Source organism: Planococcus citri, chromosome 4, assembly GCF_950023065.1.
Source record: "Planococcus citri chromosome 4, ihPlaCitr1.1, whole genome shotgun sequence".
Taxonomy (NCBI): Eukaryota; Metazoa; Arthropoda; class Insecta; order Hemiptera; family Pseudococcidae; genus Planococcus; species Planococcus citri.
Window position 1 is genome coordinate 9,011,122 of NC_088680.1, and position 18,035 is coordinate 9,029,156.

At 32.9% G+C, this 18,035-nt stretch overlaps 1 protein-coding gene across 4 annotated transcripts in view; it reads right to left on the reverse strand.

Annotated features, from left to right (window-relative positions):
- Positions 1–8,974: 8,974 nt before the first annotated feature.
- Positions 8,975–18,035, reverse strand: part of LOC135845765 (thiamine transporter 1-like) — a 75,417-nt gene continuing 66,356 nt past the window's right edge. For all 4 annotated transcript variants that reach the window (XM_065364586.1, XM_065364585.1, XM_065364588.1 and 1 more), the window contains exon 9: positions 8,975–17,766. In XM_065364586.1, the coding sequence (XP_065220658.1) occupies positions 17,644–17,766 (123 nt within the window). In that variant the 3' untranslated portion in view covers positions 8,975–17,643. The remainder of the gene's footprint in view (positions 17,767–18,035) is intronic.

Consider the following 18,035-nt stretch of genomic DNA (forward strand, 5'->3'; position numbering starts at 1 on the left):
GTTCAGCTTATTGGAGCTCATCACTGAAAAATGAAAAGCCCATCGTACCGAAGTCTATCCAAGCTAAAAAGCTGTAATCCAATTCACGTCAAAGGATACCGGATGATATTAATTGATAACAGGTAACTATACGTTCGCTTTTCAGTGTATGATACCTGCCTTTTTTCAAGAATCATTTTTTAATTGGATCAAATAGACCGATGATAAAATCTCGAATAAATAGCTATCCTTCGAACTCCTTTTTATCGAACTTTACCAGGATGCGAAGAATCGTCGAAGACACAAAGCTTAATTAAACGTTAAATATTTAAAATACCTACTGGGTGAGATAAAAGCGATCCTTTTTCGTGCTCGTTTCCGCATCTGAATGCTCATTTCTCAGATTAGATGAAATTTATTACATTGTTTCGTATGCTAATAACAACCATGTCGCATGTACATACGAGTAGGTATATTATAAACGGCTCATTTGTTTATGTATTATCGAAATTTATGGATTGCCACTTTGGACGGTGGTGTTTGTTTATTTATTCGTTTCACATGAATGAGTTCGAATATCGGAACTATAAGGTTCAAGAAAAAGTTTTAGAAAGTGAAAGTGTGCTTGGGAATTGAGAAATGCATTTGGAGAACTATAGGTAGGTTTTTGATCTTTTTATTTTTTTAATTTTTTTTTTTAGAAATTTGGATGGACGAGGGAAAGGAGGGGGCGGGGGTGGTTTAGGAATATTTCAACTGTTTTTACAATTTTTCAAACAATTTAATTTTCACGTTTCGTGTTATTTTTCAAATCACTCAGAAAAATTTTAGTTCTGGAGTTGCCCTTGAAGGAGGAGGGTTATTCCACGTCAATTGGACCAAGAAGTGGTGGGGGGCGGTTCGGCGATTTTTTTGAAATTTTTCCTATGGAAAGACCTTTTGAAGGGATGACCAATGGCGCAAATCGCAGCCCTCTAGCCCATTTTTAAAGGCAGCCAGGGGGTGTCAAAGTTTTTAGTGAACCTAAAATATCATCCATTTCAGCAGTGGATTACTCGATAACCGCGATACCTACCAAAATGGATCATTTTCCCATAGTTAAGGGATTTTGAAAGGCTTTTTGGTGATATCATAAAAATCAGTGTTGCCACTTTTTTTCGTACAAAAAGTTAGCTCAAAAAGTTTCGAAACGTAGTTTTCATATCGTTCTGGCTCTCAAAAATTCTGAAAAAAATATATTATGTACAACTTTTCATGCTGAACAACATATTAGAAAATTGAGATGGCACCATGTTGCAAAGTCGATTTAAAAAAATTTAAAGTTTGCGAAAAAATGCGATTTTTTGATTTAAAACATGAAAAACAGTTTTGATAGGTGAAGTTGACCCATTTGACCGCTATTTTTACGTATCTGCTGAAAAAGCTGAAAAAACCCTTTCACTCGATGAAATGAACTCCTCACAAAAAAAATCAAAATTCGAAAAAATTCAATTTTCAATTCCAAGCATATCAAAAAAAAAGTTTAAATTTATTCAGTTGTCTTATTTTAACCTCTTTCTGACGTATTTCATGAAAAAGTTGATAAAAATTACACTCACAACAAAAAAATAAAAATTCGTTCATTTTTTGAATCTTTTCAAATTTTGATTTTTTTGTGAGGAGTTCATTTCATTGAGTGAAAAGGTTTTCTCAACTTTTTCAACAGATACGTAAAAATAGGGGTCAAGTGGGTCAACTTCACCTATCAAAACTTTTTTTCATGTTTTAAATCAAAAAATCACATTTTTTCGTAAACTTTGAATTTTTTCAAAATTAACTTTGCAACATGGTACCACCCCAATTTTCTAATATGCTGTTCAGCATGAAAGTCCATAATATATTTTTTTCAGAATTTTTGAGAGTCGGAACGATATGAAAACTACGTTTTGAAACTTTTTGAGCTAATTTTTTGTATGAAAAAAAGTGGCAACACTGATTTTTATGATATCACCAAAAAGCCTTTCAAAACCTCTAACTATGGGAAAATGTTCCATTTCGCGGTTATCGAGTTATCCACTGCTGAAATAGATGATATTTTAGGTTCACTAAAAACTTTGACACCCCCTGGCTGCCTTTAAAAATGGGCTAGAGGGCTGCGATTTGCGCCATTGGTCATCCCTTCAAAAGGTCTTTCCATAGGAAAAATTTCAAAAAAATCGCCGACCCCCCCCCACCACTTCTTGGTCTAATTGATTTGGAATGGCCCAGGAGATTAATAAGTCCTCAAAGTTGAGGTATTTTTGAAAAAATTGTGTTTTTTTTGCTCTATACAACGTTTTATTGAGTTTTGATGCCAACTTGATTTTAAATAATTTGTCGAGCACAATCTTAATTAGGCAGCTTTGTGTGCATCAGATTTTTTGCTTGAATGATCATTTTCAATCCACTAATGACTATTTTTGTATTTCTGTTCCAGGTGAGTACAAAACATTTGTCATAACAGAAAGAGAACATGCTACAGTGAGTACTTGATAAATCAATAGGTATCACTTAATTCCTTTTAAAATCATGCTTCAATTTCCAGTAAATTCATTTATGCCAAAATAAAGTAATTCCCAATTGCAGGAAATTTTCTGATCTAAAGCAAGAAAAATCGACAGAATGTTCAGAAATGCAATATTAGGCAAAAATTCTAAATTTTAGTGCTATGAATATCCTTTTTTTGACGAATTTTTCAAGTTTCAAATTTGGCTCATTTTTGGGAAAAAATCTAAAAAGTAAAATTAGCATTTTCCTCCTACATCAGTCGACAAATTTTCAGTTGGACCTCCCTTCCCCCTCTCAAAAAACCTCTGTATAGTTTCATCCTTATAGAAATGAGGCCAAATTATGTTTGCTTCGATCCCGCGCATTTTGGCTTTCATTCAATAGCCCTGACTCCAGTGTATAAAATTCATCCCTTTAACAAAACAATACAAGTTAACAACTATGTATCAAGTGTATTAAAAAGCTGACGAGTCGGAGTCGATGTTGATGATTCGGTCATAATAGCACAATAAAGTACTCCTAACCGATAAACTACACAAACGATTACCCTTCGAAAAAGGACCGGACAAAGCTGAAGCGTATACAGAACACCCCGTTGGTTGGAAAAAATACATAATTTCACGGTGTAAGTGTAACCGAGACCGAAATAAAATTAAATTCGTCATCGTCGATGAAGTGTTTGACGAGGAGCGTACGAGAGATTTAACCCTGTTGACAATATGAATGGATCCGACTCCACCCTTGAAATCGACTCTAACATCATTATCGGTTACACGATGACGACGATGATAATAATAATACTACAAAGTGTATAGTGTCTAGCTTCGCGAGGCGAACAGAACGTTCGTTCGGATTCGGAAATTCTACATATAGACGAAGAGCTGACGAGAAAAACGCCCCTAATTATAAAAATTTGACACGGTAATTAATTCGAAGGCGATATCGAGGTTTGATCGAGTTCAAATTTCAGACACGGTAAATTAATTATAGGCGCGTTTTGAATTTCAAAAATTTAACTTTGGAAATTTTTGGCATCGGTTGAATTCGGAATACGAGGAGGAAAAAACCAAGATTATATCAGACGTGATGAACTCGTATATGGTATAGTATAAGACGGCGCGATATAATCGAGAAACCGAACTCTCATAAGAATGTGTCCCAATTAAACGATTATTTTAGTTTATTCCTATACTAAATTCATGCGTTTGTGTCGCTGTCGTCCGCGATGCGATGTTCGAAAATACTACAATTTATTACACTAAGGTGGCTGTCTGCGATAAGTACATAAGGGAAAAAACAACTCGTCGAGCTGTGTTTCTTTTCGGGTAGTTTTTTTAAAACGACGATTGTATTCGAGCTACCGCGCATGCTGCTGCCTGTGGCCGCCCTTCGGAGAGGTTGGTTTCGTTGATGGCGAAACGTTATAAAGTTATTTTTCGCACCCGATACGTAGGCTGAAAAAAAAGCACGAGAGACAAGTGATCGACAGTCGAGCCTAGATCATTAACAGGTTTTTTCCAAATCAACCTACTGGTACGTATGTACTATACTACGTATACAGGGTGTTTATAATCAGCGGGATGCCGCAGTAGTGACACAGTTAACTCTACGGGGAGCTTTATTACGTCATAAACACACCATTCGTTATATTAAGAAACCGTTTTCTATGATATACGCCGCGGCGGCGTGGCGGCGAAAAATATGTTATTTAAATGGTCGTCGCGATTGTCCATGTGGGAAAGTTTGTTTTTACCGTGTGTGTCGCGTTCCGTATGGATAAATTATGGGGTTCGAAGGCGAGATCCCTTTCCACGTATGTTTATAACAATAAACGCGCACATATTCGTGTAAATGATTTCTACGTCTTTGTTGGGCTTGTATATACTCGTAAAACCCACCATAAAACCATTGTACAGAGTTTGGTTTACACTCGTGTAAATTACTTGGAGTTGATTTTTATTCATCAAAGGGTTTTTAGTACGATATGTGTGCGCTAACAGTGGGCACACGCGTTTTGCAAACTTATAAAAGATCACGTTTCTTTCCTCCCTTTTTTTGGAGAATGTTTTTGCGGCTTGCAGATCCTTATCTGGAACCCCTGCCTGCTTTGGGGTTTTCTTTCCTGCAAGATTGTAGGAAAAAACTCGCGAGGATGAATGTGTTTTTTGAATATAATTGACGTTTGTCGAGTCATTCACATCTCAAATGTCTTGATTTATTTCCATACGTGCTCGGTAGCTATTTTTTGGCTGTAGATTTGAATAAAAGATATGATATTGTTACTTTTTTTCATCTTGGAAGCGAATTTGGATGCCTATGGTGGAGTTTGGGAGGATCTGATCGAAAAATCAAGTTGATATTTGGATTCAGCGACCTCGAAAACCCAACAGACGATATGTCACTCAACATTATGATTTTTTTCAATTTTCAGATCAAGTCGAAGTGCTCAAAAACGGAACTAGAAGGGTCAGATCACAAAAATGAGGTGAAATTTGGACTCGACACCCTCGAGAACCTAACAAACGATATGTCACACAATATTTTTTTTCTTCTCATTTTTGGATCAATTGCGGTCCCTGTGGAAGTAGGGGTTGGGAGGGTCTGGTCAAAAAACCAAGTTGAAATTTGGATTCAGCAACCACAAAAACCAAACAGACGATATGTCACTCAACATTACAATTTTTTTCAATTTTCAGGCCAAAAAGTTCTCGTACAAGGGACTAAAAGGGTCAGATTATAAAAATAAGGTGAAATTCAAACTCTACACCTTCGAAAACCTAACAAACGATATGTCACACAATATCTCAATTTTTTCATTTTTGAAACAAATTTGAGGTGCCTGTGGGGGTAGGGGTTAGGAGCGTCTGATCAGAAAACCAAGTTGATAATTGGATTCAGTGACCTTAAAACACCAACAGACGATATGTCACTCAACATTAAATTGTTTTTTCAATTTTCGACCAAGAAGTGCTTGTTAAAGGGACAGAAGGGTCAGATCACAAAAATAGAGTGAAATTCGGACTCTACACCCTCGAAAACCTAACAAACGATATGTCACACAATTTTTCAATTTTTTTTCATTTTTGAACTGAATTGTGGTGCCTGTGAGGGTGGGGGGTTTAGGTGTTGGGAGGGTCTGATCAGAAAACCAAGTTGATATTTGGAGTCAGCGACCCTTAAAACGCCGACAAACGATATGTCACTCAACATTACCTACAATTTTTTCAATTTTCAGGCCAAGAAGTGCTCGAGGAAGAGACTAGAAGGGTCCAGATCACAAAAATAAGGTGAAATTTGGACTCTACACCCTTGAGAACCTAACAAACGATATGTCACACAATATTTCAATTTTTTTCATTTTAGGTTCAAATTGAGGTGTTTGTGAGGGTGGGGTGGGGGTTGGGAGGATCCGATCAAAAAACCAAGTTGAAATTTGGATTCAGTGCCCTCAAAACTCCAACAGACGATATGTCACACAACATTACAATATTTTTAAATTTTCAGACCTAGAAGTGGTTGTAAAAGGGACTAGAAAGGTCAAATCACAAAAATAAGGTGAAATTCGGACTCTACACCCTCGAAAACCTAACAAACGATATGTCACACAATATTTCAATTTTTTTTATTTTTGGACTAAATTGAGGTGTCTTTGGGGGTGGAGGTTGGGAGGGTCTGATCAAAAAATCAAGTTGAAATTTGGATTCAGCGACCTCAATACCCCAACATGTCACACAAAATTTAGTTTTTTTCAATTTTCAGACCAAGTCGAAGTGCTCGTAAAAGGGACTACAGTAGGGTCAATATAGAAACACTCAAACAAGCATCACAATGACTGAAAATTGGCCAAAAAAGATAGGGTTCAATTAAATTTGCAAGAAATGCATAAAAAAGTTTTGGACAACGATACAAAAAAATAAACCCTTCAACTTGAATCACAAAAAAATGATGTTACATTAAAATTTGCCAAAATGGAAGAAAATACATAATATGTTGAAAATGTGTTGAAAAAACACTCAACAAAGCAATAAAAATGACTATAAATTGAAAATATTAATGAAATTTTGACAAAATTTGCGAAAAATATCCGAAAAAAATGTTAAAATGATATAAAAACACTGAAAAAAAATTATAATGAACGAAAATTGCAAGAAACCGATAAAAGTTCAACACTAAAAAATATTGAAATAATATTAAAAAATTCAAAAAAGCCTTAAAATACTTGGTTTCAATTTTGAACAATTTTTCTCCTGGATTTAACCAATTTTCAATTTTTTTTTGAGCGATGGAAATGGGGGGGGGGGGTGGTTACAGATTGAAAAATATCAGGATAAACTTTGTATCTTCCTTTAAGTAACGAAAATTTTGTTAAAACATTTTATTTCATTATTTTTTCTTCACATTTCAATGGTACTATTCTTCTTCAATCTTTAGATAAATTAATTTCATTTCCTCAATTTTCACCAATTTTTGATGTTTTCTGCGGCCAATTCTTGACATTTTTTCCCCATAACATAATCAACACCCTCAAAAATTTTCACGATTTTTGCCATTTTGCCAATTTTGAGATTTTTAAAGTACCTATGTACTTTCTCGACATGTCATTTTCGTTATTTTTTGTGCAGTTCTCAACTTTCGAACATTTGCGATCTTACTCATTTTTAATGCTATTTTCAGGATTGTGTTATTTTTTTCATATTTTCTGGCGTTTCTTCATATCTATTTTTAGTTATTTTTGAGTGTATAAAAATTATTCCATTTCGTCGCATTTGAAACTTTTATTCATTTTATTCTTTTTTTTTTCATTTTAATCAAGTTTTGCAGTTCAACAAATTTTGAGATTTTTTTTTGTTTTTCCATAATTTTTATTTTTATTTTTGCAGAAATTATTGCAATTTTTCGTGATTGTATAAATTGGTTTGACATTTCGTTTCCAGTGTGAAGGCGTCTTAAGTTGCCAATTTAGGTCAATTTGAAAATTAATCAAACGCTAAACTGAAACTTTTTGAATTTTTTATTAAGGTTAGACCTTTAAAAATATTTGAACGTGACGGTTGAGAGATTTGGCGTATTTGAGTCATATTTGAGTATTGAATTGTACGTACAAATTTTGGGTTGGACGTTTTTCTTTTGTCCAACTTAGTGTTATAGTCGTAGGACTCGTAGGTATTTCAGAAAAAAAACATCATAGACTTTGTCATTGCAAATCACACGGAATCGTAGAAGCCCTCCCCCTCCCCTCCTTCACCAAAAAGCGTACATTTTTAAACGACGTTTTAAACCGATAAATCTATTATCGACGTGAGATTTCCTCTTGTGTGATATTCAGATTCACTATATTCGAACATACATACCTATTATCGATCAATTAATTAAAATGTTAATTTATGGCGATAAAAGTAAAACTAGAACAAGTCTACGTATTAAAAAATCCGGTTTATTCTGTCACCATACAAAGTATACACAAGTGGTTACCAAATACAAAAGTGGCATTTTCCACATTCCCAGCACTTGCGAATCTTCATCATTATCAAAGTTTCCAGATATTTAAGATTAGATTCTTCAAAAGTGCATTGTGTTTTTTTGTCTTTTGTTTTGGTTTTGAAAAATTGGAATTTTGACCGAAGTGAATCAGTTCAGGCCAATTTAAGGAATAAAAGTAATTTCTTTTCTAAACAGTTGTAGGTGTATTTTCAATTTCATTTATTTTTTTCTACTCGAGATATCGAGCTCAGCTACCAAGTTATTGTTCCATCGAGATGTTAATTGAGTTGCCTACTTTTGCCCCGTAAATTCATTCGAAGAATAAATCGTGGTGAAGTTTGATTTTGTCGGTTATGATGTTTAACTATTTCCTTCCTCGAGTTCACATTTTCCTAGTAAAACTCTTCATATAAAGTTCCCATAAAAAAACACATCTTATTATTCAAAAAAATATCACCCTCTCGCCACCTCGAATCTGTACTTCTTTTATTCATCGTTATCCATAGTCTATGGCCCACTTACAAAACCATCCTCGACTGAAAAAATCTAGGCCAAAAAATTTCCACCAATACGAAACCTCCTCGCCATAGAGATGAGAAAACCCTCTGGAAGAATAAAGAAAAAAAAATGCTCTAGAAAATTATAATTGTTTGCAAGCTGCCTGAAGGATTTAGTCAATTTTTCATTTTTATATTATTGAAAGCGGAATCTCATTTGTCTGGGCACTTTTCCCTCGGCATTCGCTCGGTTTTACAGCACGTCAGCGTCATTCTCTGATACACTTTGTTGAGCGGAGCGAAAATTAAGAAAGCGGACGAGTCGAGGGGATTTTCTCTACGCTTTTGAGTTTTTTTTTCCTGCTCCTTCTTGTCGCTTTGTTTGTCATTATAGAACACGATGAGGGGCTAACAAGATGTAAATGTTCGTAGCATAACAAGAGAGAAGCTCACAGACACGTGTTGTCAAGAGAGGAAAAAAATCTACGCAGTACGGTTTCGAAACTTGCGTTCGCAAAAATCGAAATAATATCGTTTATTTTTATTCATTACATAAAGAAAGTTCTTGCTGTAAAAAAAAAAATATAAGAGAAAAAAATACATAAGAGAAAAAAAATTGTTACAATAAAGATTTGTTTTTTTCTTTAACAACTACATACGTAACTTAAGAAATTGTATAATAATAATCGTCAACATCACTAATAGAATACCACTTATTATAAAGAAAGAAACACGTGATTCAGGGATGCTGCTGGGTCCTTCGTGAGGGTACTCGTAAGTAAGCAATTTATGGTGTACACGGCTGTTTAAATCAGCCGATTTCGAACATTGATAAAAGGTAGAGGTACTTCAGTCGATTCGGATGTATTCGAGAGTTAATTAAGTTGCCTATTTAGCTCCAAGAAGGCATTATTTATTAGATTGTACCTACGAGTATTTATGCTGGATTTTTTTTTTCGTTTTTTTTTCGCTCCCATCCCCTAAAATTGATACCTCGGGTGAGAAAATCACGCCATGAGATTTTCAGCCCCTTGATGAGAAATAAGTGGTGCAGGTGAGCCCCCCCGGTCAATTTTACAAAAATAGCATGAAAAAATCATCAAAGTATTAGACAGAATCTTTAAAATTGTTCACTTTCTAGTTCCAACAGCTTAGTCAAGTCCATACTTGGATAAAATTAATTTATATAACAATTTTAGCCCCCTATATCAACCCCATGACTAGCTTGAGGATTACAGGGGAGAGCTCTAATTTACACATAAATGTGTTTTGAACACAATTGACGTTTGACGAGTCATTGAGATCTCAAATGTCTCGATTTATTTCCATACATGCTCGGTACCTATTTTTTTTTACTATAAATTAGAATAGTTACAATATTGTTACTTTTTTTCATCTTGGAAGCCAATTTGGATGCCTATGCTAGAATTGGGAGGGTATAATCCAAAAACCAAATTGATATTTGAATTCAGCGACCACAAAAATCTAACAGACGATATGTCATACGACATTACAATTTTTTTTAATTTTCAGACCAAGTCGAAGTGCTTGTAAAAAGGACTGGAAGGGCCAAATCACAAAAATAAAGTGAAATTCGGACTCTACGCCCTCGAAAACCCAACAAACGATATGTCACACGATATTTCAATTTTTTCATTTTTGGACCAAATTGAAGTGCCTTTGGGGGAAGGGGTTGGGAGCGTCTAATCAAAAAACCAAGACGGAATTCGAACTTGGCACCTATACAAACTAAACAAACGATACGTCACTTGACATTATTTTGAATTTCAATAAAATCACCAGCCCCCCTCTCCCTCATTGTTATTTTTTTGTTCATAATATAGGCTGCTTTGATTTAACCTAAAAATGTACATGACCTCTCTCCTCTCTTTCAAGTACTTCCTTCAATCACGATGTTGATTATACGGAGGGTTTTTTTTTCGTAAGGCATCTTGCGAACACGCAGTGTCCCCAAAAAGCCAAAATGCCCCCAAAAATTTCAATAATATCAAAAAATTGTCATAAAAACTGAAAAAAATTGAAAGGTTTGGGGGGAGGGGCGGTGGACAAAATTTGACAAAAAAGAAGCGTGTTGAGCAATTTTGTAAAAAAAAAACTGGACTTTGTTTGACAAACATTGGAATGAAAAGAGGACTTTTCTGAGAGGCAAGACAAAAGTCCATGATTTTTGGACGTTTTGACATGAAAGCACAAATTTCTGGTCAATTTTGAAAATAATTACGACCGTTCGATAATTTCATCAAAAAATTACATCCTGAGAATATTGAAGTGAAAACATAACAAATTTTTTGTCTACTCCCCAAAAAGGAATTTTTTTGAACATTTTGCAAAAAGCTGTGGTTTTTTGGGCAATCATGGCAAGCGCAAGATTGTTTGATAATTTTGACAAAAATGGACACTTCTTGACTATTTTTTCAAAAATTGATGCTTTTTGACACTTTTTGACCTGGGCAAAGATAGAAAAAAACAGGACCTTATAAGCAAGTTGGGCAAAAAACAGGACTTATAGAGCAAAAAGGGGACTTTTTGAACAAAAAAGGAGCTTTTGAGCAAAAAAGGATTTCTTGAACAAAAAAGGATTTTTGAACAAAAAAGGACTTTTTGAACAAACATAGGACTTTTTGAACAAACATAGGACTTTTTGAACAGAAATATGACTTTTTGAACGAGAAGAGGCGTTTTTGAACCAAAAAGGACTTTCTGAACAAAAAAGAACATTCTGAACAAAAAAGGACTATTTGAACGAAAAAGGACTTTTTGAACAATAAATGATTTTTGAACAAAAAAGGACTTTTTGAACAATAAATGATTTTTGAACAAAAAAGGACTTTTTGAACAAAAAAGGACTTTTTGAACAAACATAGGACTTTTTGATCAAACATACTGGACTTTTTGAACAAAAATACTGGACTTTTTGAACAAAAATAGGACTTTTTGAAGAAAAAATAGGGCTTTTTGAATAAAAATGGGTGTTTTTGAACAAAAAAGGACCTTAAACAAAAATAGGACTTTTTGAATGAGAAAAGGTGTTTTTGAACAAAAAAGGACTTTTTGAACGAGAAGAGGCGTTTTTGAACAATAGAGGACTTTTTGAACAAGAAGAGAAGTTTTTGAACAAAAAAGGACTTTTTGAACGAGAAGAGACTTTTTGAACAACAAAGGACTTTTTAAGCAAAAATCGGACTTTTTGAATGAGAAGAGGAGTTTTTGAACTGAAGAGGCGAAAATCAATTCTTTTTGGTTGTTAGGGGGAGGGGGATTCAAAAAATTATGTACTCACAACTTTCGAGAATTAGTTTGTCCCTAAAAAAGAAGTGAAAAAAGACCGGTTCAGAATTATTTTGCTCAGAGATGAAAAATTTTCAAATAATTTGTGCCTGCAGACATCAATTTTACATTTTTGTTGATATTTTTCAATTTTGGGAGCTTTATACAATGGGACCAACATCATTTGGAGGACCAAGGGAGGGTTTGTCTTTAAAATGTGCTTATTCAGAGATTCTGGCCAGTGGCCATTAAAAAATGTTTACTTAGACATCAATTTTCTAATTTTTTTATTTTTTCCAAATTTGGGAGGCTTCATAGAAGAGAGCCAAAGATTATTTGGGGGTCCTATGAAGTTTTTTTTCTTGAAAAAGGGAGGTTTCTAGAACAATTCTAATGTGGAAATGTGATGTTTTAAAAAAATTTCCTCTGATTTTGATTTATTCTCATTTTGTTGTGATCTTTGCTACTTTGAGGGGCTCCTTACTTGGGGGGGGGGGTGATATATGTAGTTTGAAGGGCCAGAGAAAGTTTTTTCTTGAAGAAAGAAATATTTAGAAAAATTTTAACGCAGAAACAAATAATTTTGATAAATTGATTTTTTTATCATTTTTTTCAAGTGGGGGGGGGCGGGCTACCGGCACCACTTTTTTCCATTAGGAAAAAAATAAAGAATAATGTATATTTTCTCACCCGAGGTAACAACGCTAGTGGGCTAGGGGGGGAGGGTGTGGAAAATTCCAAGTTTGCAAAATAACTACACTTTAAGTAGATATTATTTATGTCTCGACGTAAAAAAAGGGCAGGCTATCATAGGAATTTATTTATTTTCATCTCAATTTTTTGATTTTTCATTCACCCAAAAATCATTCCTGAATCACTATGAATGTGCAACGTTTGAAAAAAGAAATTACAATGGTAACTAAAACATATAACTCTAGTGCAATATAAATAACGTATAAAGCATAAAATGGTATTACATTATTTTTAGGCTCACAACATGAAATTGGTGATATCTCGAATCCTATACAACCAATCAGGTGTTCCATTCGTTTATTAGAAAAAATTGCATAAAATTTACTTCGACTGTAGATATGTAAAATTCGATCTCTCATACCGAGTTATTAAAAATATTAATTATTCGAGATATAATATTACAAAATTATTCCATTTTTGTGGCCTATAACACTATATACTACTCGCATATCACATAATATAGCATAGTACAGTATTACAGTAATATCGTAGTCAAAAATATAGTACATCTTTGGTTCGTAATCGTAATTAATATTATTAAACTGTACACGAATTTAAAACGCCTATTTATTTAAAATCAACATTCTCATCTCCTAAATACAAACTCCAGTCTCTTAAGAAAGCCCCCAGCTTTCGTACTATTTTGAAACAAAAAATTTAAAAAAAATACAAACGAGGAGTATAGTATTAAAAAAGACTCGACGATTGAAAATTCGTAAGAATAAAAACACATCGCGTACTTATTACTCGTATTTCTTAAACCTATATTTTGAAAAAAAAAACACGACATATACCGTAAAAAATATAAAGAAAACACACAAAAAAAACAACGACGAAGGAAGAAACCCTTGCGTAAAATATTAATTCGTAATCACATAAATATTTGACATAAATTTTTAAAAAATTACTCGGCTTGGAGCCGCTTTATACTTATACGTCACAGAAATAGAGAATATATACTTAATAATGATTATAGAAAAAAAAAAACATAATAATATTAAAAAGGTTAACCGACATATAAGATGTAATATTGCCAACAAAATCGCTGCTATAAGCAATAAGTATATAGGTTTAGGTAGAGCGCACCGCTTATGTACTATACTTAATTATTTTTATAACGAATCACAACGAAACACGATTTAGATACATTACGAAGAATGTGAAAATTAAATCACAGGTTTTTGTTTTTTTTCTTAATAGAACGATAGACCCCAAATTTTGAATCTATATAGCGCAGCCTTGTACAGAATGTCGCTTAAATGCATACAAATTTGTTTGTTATATGTATTTGGAGTCATATGTTGGAGAAAAAGCACGATTAGATTTGTACATCAGGTTTTAGAGTTATCTAGTCTCTAAGCTTTTGAAATTTTTTGTACAGTCTAAGGTTATCGAATAAAAAAAATAAAATAAATGTACAAAAAATTGGAATATTTTAACACAATTGCAAGCCAGTTATTCTTTTCTTTAATTAGATGAGCGCACAACTTACTCGAAGGGGTTCAAAAACGAACCTTTTTGTTCGTTTGTAGAGGGAGGAGGAGGTTTTGAGATGCTTAGACGATGCTAAGGATCTAACTAAAGTCGCAAATTGCTAGTTATTTTGCGCAAACATTTTCTAAAAAAGCTTTGTCAGGAGCTGTGCTATGAAAACTAGCTTATTTTCATCCCAATACTTCAAAAGGTGAGAAAGGAAGGTGACTGGTGATTTCTAGTGAAACTTTCAAACTTTGAAGTATCATTACCCTTCTTTTTGAAAGAAATGAGACTCTGAATTGGCCAAAATTGGGGGGAAGGGAGGGGAGGGGAGGGAACGAGAGGTCTAATCTAAAAAATAAACAGATATTCGAATTCAGCGACCTCGAATTAATAAGAATTGATATGTCACAGCATATTTTTATGATTTTTCGATTTTTCACAAATTTGGGGGGGGGGCTAAAGGGAAATCGAGGACCCTTATGCAAAAAACAGGCGAATATTTGAACTCAGAATTCTTGAAAAAGTATCAAACAACGGATCATACATAATTTCTAATTTTTTTAGTACTTTCATCATTTTCAAGGACACTAGTAGGGGCGAGGGGGGATCATGAGAGGTCGGATCAAAAAAATAAGCCAATATTCGAACTCTACGCCCTCAAATTAGTAGCAGTCGATATGTCACTTCATTTTTGAAATTTTTTCATGTTTTGATCCATATTGGGGGCTTTGGTGCCCTCTCCTCCCTATTGAGATCCCTTTTTGAAACTTTTTTTAATGCAAATGAGATGAAAATGTGCATCAGTCATAATTTTTTCAAATGTTTGGATTTTGATGACCAATTACGCTTTTTTTTGTGACCATAGAGTCAAAATCTTGACTCATTTTGACTTTATTTGAATCAAAATAGTAAACTTTTTCATATTTTGTGCCAAATTGTGAAATCTTTTTCACAAATTTTCAGTGAAAGTTTTCATTTCATTATAATTTTTAGATTTACTCAAATCGATTTTTTTGATGATTTTTCTTTGTATGACTTTTGAATAAAGTTCTTGGATTTTTTTTTGGCATTACCCAAACCAAAATGATTTTTTGTCAACTTCTATGTCCATAGATGACTTTTTTTTGTTGAAAATTTTGAGCTAAAGATTTCATTTTATGAAGATTTTTGAATTAAAATTAATTTTTTATTTTCATAATTTTTTTTTGTGAAATTTTGATTCATTTATTACTTTTTGGACACATTTTTGACTCATTTTGACATTATTGTTTAGATCAAAATACTTTGTGTATTTTCGAATTTTCATGTCAAAAAAAAAAAATACAAATCCAGGGCCACTGCTCATAATTTTTTTACTTTTTTTTGTGTATTATTTTGATTTACTATTAGTAATGACTTTTCAAACAAATTTTTGACTCATTTTGACATTTTTCTTGGACCAAAAATCACATATTTTCAAACTTTTGGGTCAATTTATGGCGTTTTTTTTTTTTTTTTTTTTTTTTACAAATTTTGAGTCAAAGCTTCTATTTTATGAAGATTTTAAAATTAAAACAATATTTTTTGAGTCATTTATGACTTTTTCACACAATTTTTTGACTTATTTTGACATTATCGTGCAGACCGAAAGGATGCATTTTTGAACTTTCGTGTCAATTTTTTACACTTTTTCTTAGAAGTTTCGAGTCGAAACTTCCATTTTATGACAATTTTTAAACTACAATACATTTTTAGATTCTTAGTAAATTTTTTTAATGAACTGTTTATTTATTTACCACTTTTGATCCAAAATTTTGACTTATTTTGACATTAATTGGGCCAAAATGATGTGGTTTTTTTTCAAGATCTGTGTCAGTTTGTGACTTTTTAAAAAAATTAAATTTCGGGGTCATTTTTTTTGTAAAATCCTGATTTATTTATTTATCATTTTTGATCCAAATTGTTGACTTATTTTGACATTAATTGGGCCAAAATGATGTGGCTTTTTTCAAGATCTGTCAGTTTGTGACTTTTTAAAAAAAAATCAAATTTTGAGGTCATTTTTCTTGTAAAACCCTGATTTATTTATTTATCACTTTTGATCCAAATTGTTGACTTATTTTGACATTAATTGGGCCAAAATGATGTGGCTTTTTTTCAAGATCTGTGTCAGTTTGTGACTTTTAAAAAAAAATCAAATTTTAGGGTCATTTTTCTTGTAAAATCCTGATTTATTTATTTATCACTTTTGATCCAAATTGTTGACTTATTTTGACATTAATTGGGCCAAAATGATATGGCTTTTTTCAAGATCTGTGTCAGTTTGTGACTTTTTTAAAAAAATCAAATTTTTGGGTCATTTTTTTTGTAAAATTCTGATTAAATTTTTATTGCATTAATTAGACCAAAATGTCTTAAATGTCTTTTTTTTCTTTTTACAAATTTTGAGGTCAAGCTTTCATTTTATGGTAATTTCAGGATTAAAAGTAGGTAATCTTTTCCTCACTTCTTGTGGAATCTTGATTTATTTTTGACTTTACGTGCCAGAACACTCTTTTCCCCTCCCTCCTCTGAGTATATAGCTTACCTAATGTTAAATGAATCGAAGCTTTTTGTTGCACGTTAGCCTGAAAAGCTCTTCAAAAAGGGTTTTGCGCATGTTGACAACATAAAAAGCATAAAGCAATGGCAGCCACCATTACCTCAGTAAAGAATACTTACTTCTTATGAGGTGATTTTAAATTTGGACCTGTATTATATAGTTGGACCCATAAGTTTATTACCCTCTTTCCATGTTTTCGTTTCTAATCATGCAACTCTCGTCTTCATCCATTTCATAAATTTTCATCTTTTTCTGTCCCATCAAGCATCGTTGTCCTCGTCTCGTTTGCTAAAAAGTATTGTAATTTGTTTCGAGTAGGTACCTATTATATCGTCGTTCATTTATACGAGTACTTGATAATTCCTCAAAATAAACATATCCATTATGGTAAAAAATATGGGTCTATTTAAAAGAGTCAATGAAAAGGTATAAAACATCATTACAATAAATTTTCAAATAACTAATTTCATAAACAGCTGTTTACATCGTTATGTAAAAATTGATTCAATACCTTATTGTAAAATTGCGATGGAATCCTGCTCCGATTTGTACTCAATTTCGGTATTAAAATCGACCAAATCTATACGAGTATTTTATTTCGAAAAAAAAAATATCTTTCAATAAGCCCTCATTTATATACACTTTTCAACTTCTCTCTCGTCAGAATATAAGTATACATCAGTCATATACCCTTAAAATTGTGTAATTGCCTCGCGAAATTATTATTATAGTCTTATCAGCAGATCACGTCGATGATGATCAATTATCATTATTTTGATTTTTTTACTCCTCAACATCAACATCGCAATCGTATTCGAACACAATGTTGAAATCAACCCTTTCCCATCAGTTTGCGGAAAATGTTCACCATAAAATACCAAATTAAAAAAGGGCAAACACCTCGAGGAGATAAATCTACCGGGCGTGACGTAATACGTACGTATATGTCTCCCTACATAAAGGGAAAAAATAATGAAGAAAAAAATTATATCTATTATCACAATTCGAGGTTTCTTAAAAATATTAAAAAAAAAAAAAAAAAAAAAAATTATGTCAAAATTATTTCGAAACAGTTGTTGTTTTTTGTATCGACGTCTTCTCGGCATGTCGTATGCATGAGTATATACATTTCAACAGGAACACAAACCCCAGTAAAAAGAAAAAACTTCCCAGTGTAACGAACTGTAACAAAATATCCACGATTTGTTGTACTATGAAGCTGATAAAAAAGTTGTAAGATTAAGTCTTACGATTAGTAGTTCTGTAGAAGCATTTTGGTGATCAGAATTTGCACTCGAGGTACGAGTTAGGTGATCTGAAAACAGCTTGGAAGGGGAGGGGGAGGGACTGACAGAGCTGGAAAATTTTCATGTTGAGATAAGACAGTGAGAATTTTCATTTTATGTCAATTTATTCGTTGATTTTCAGTTCATCAATGACAAAATCAGAGT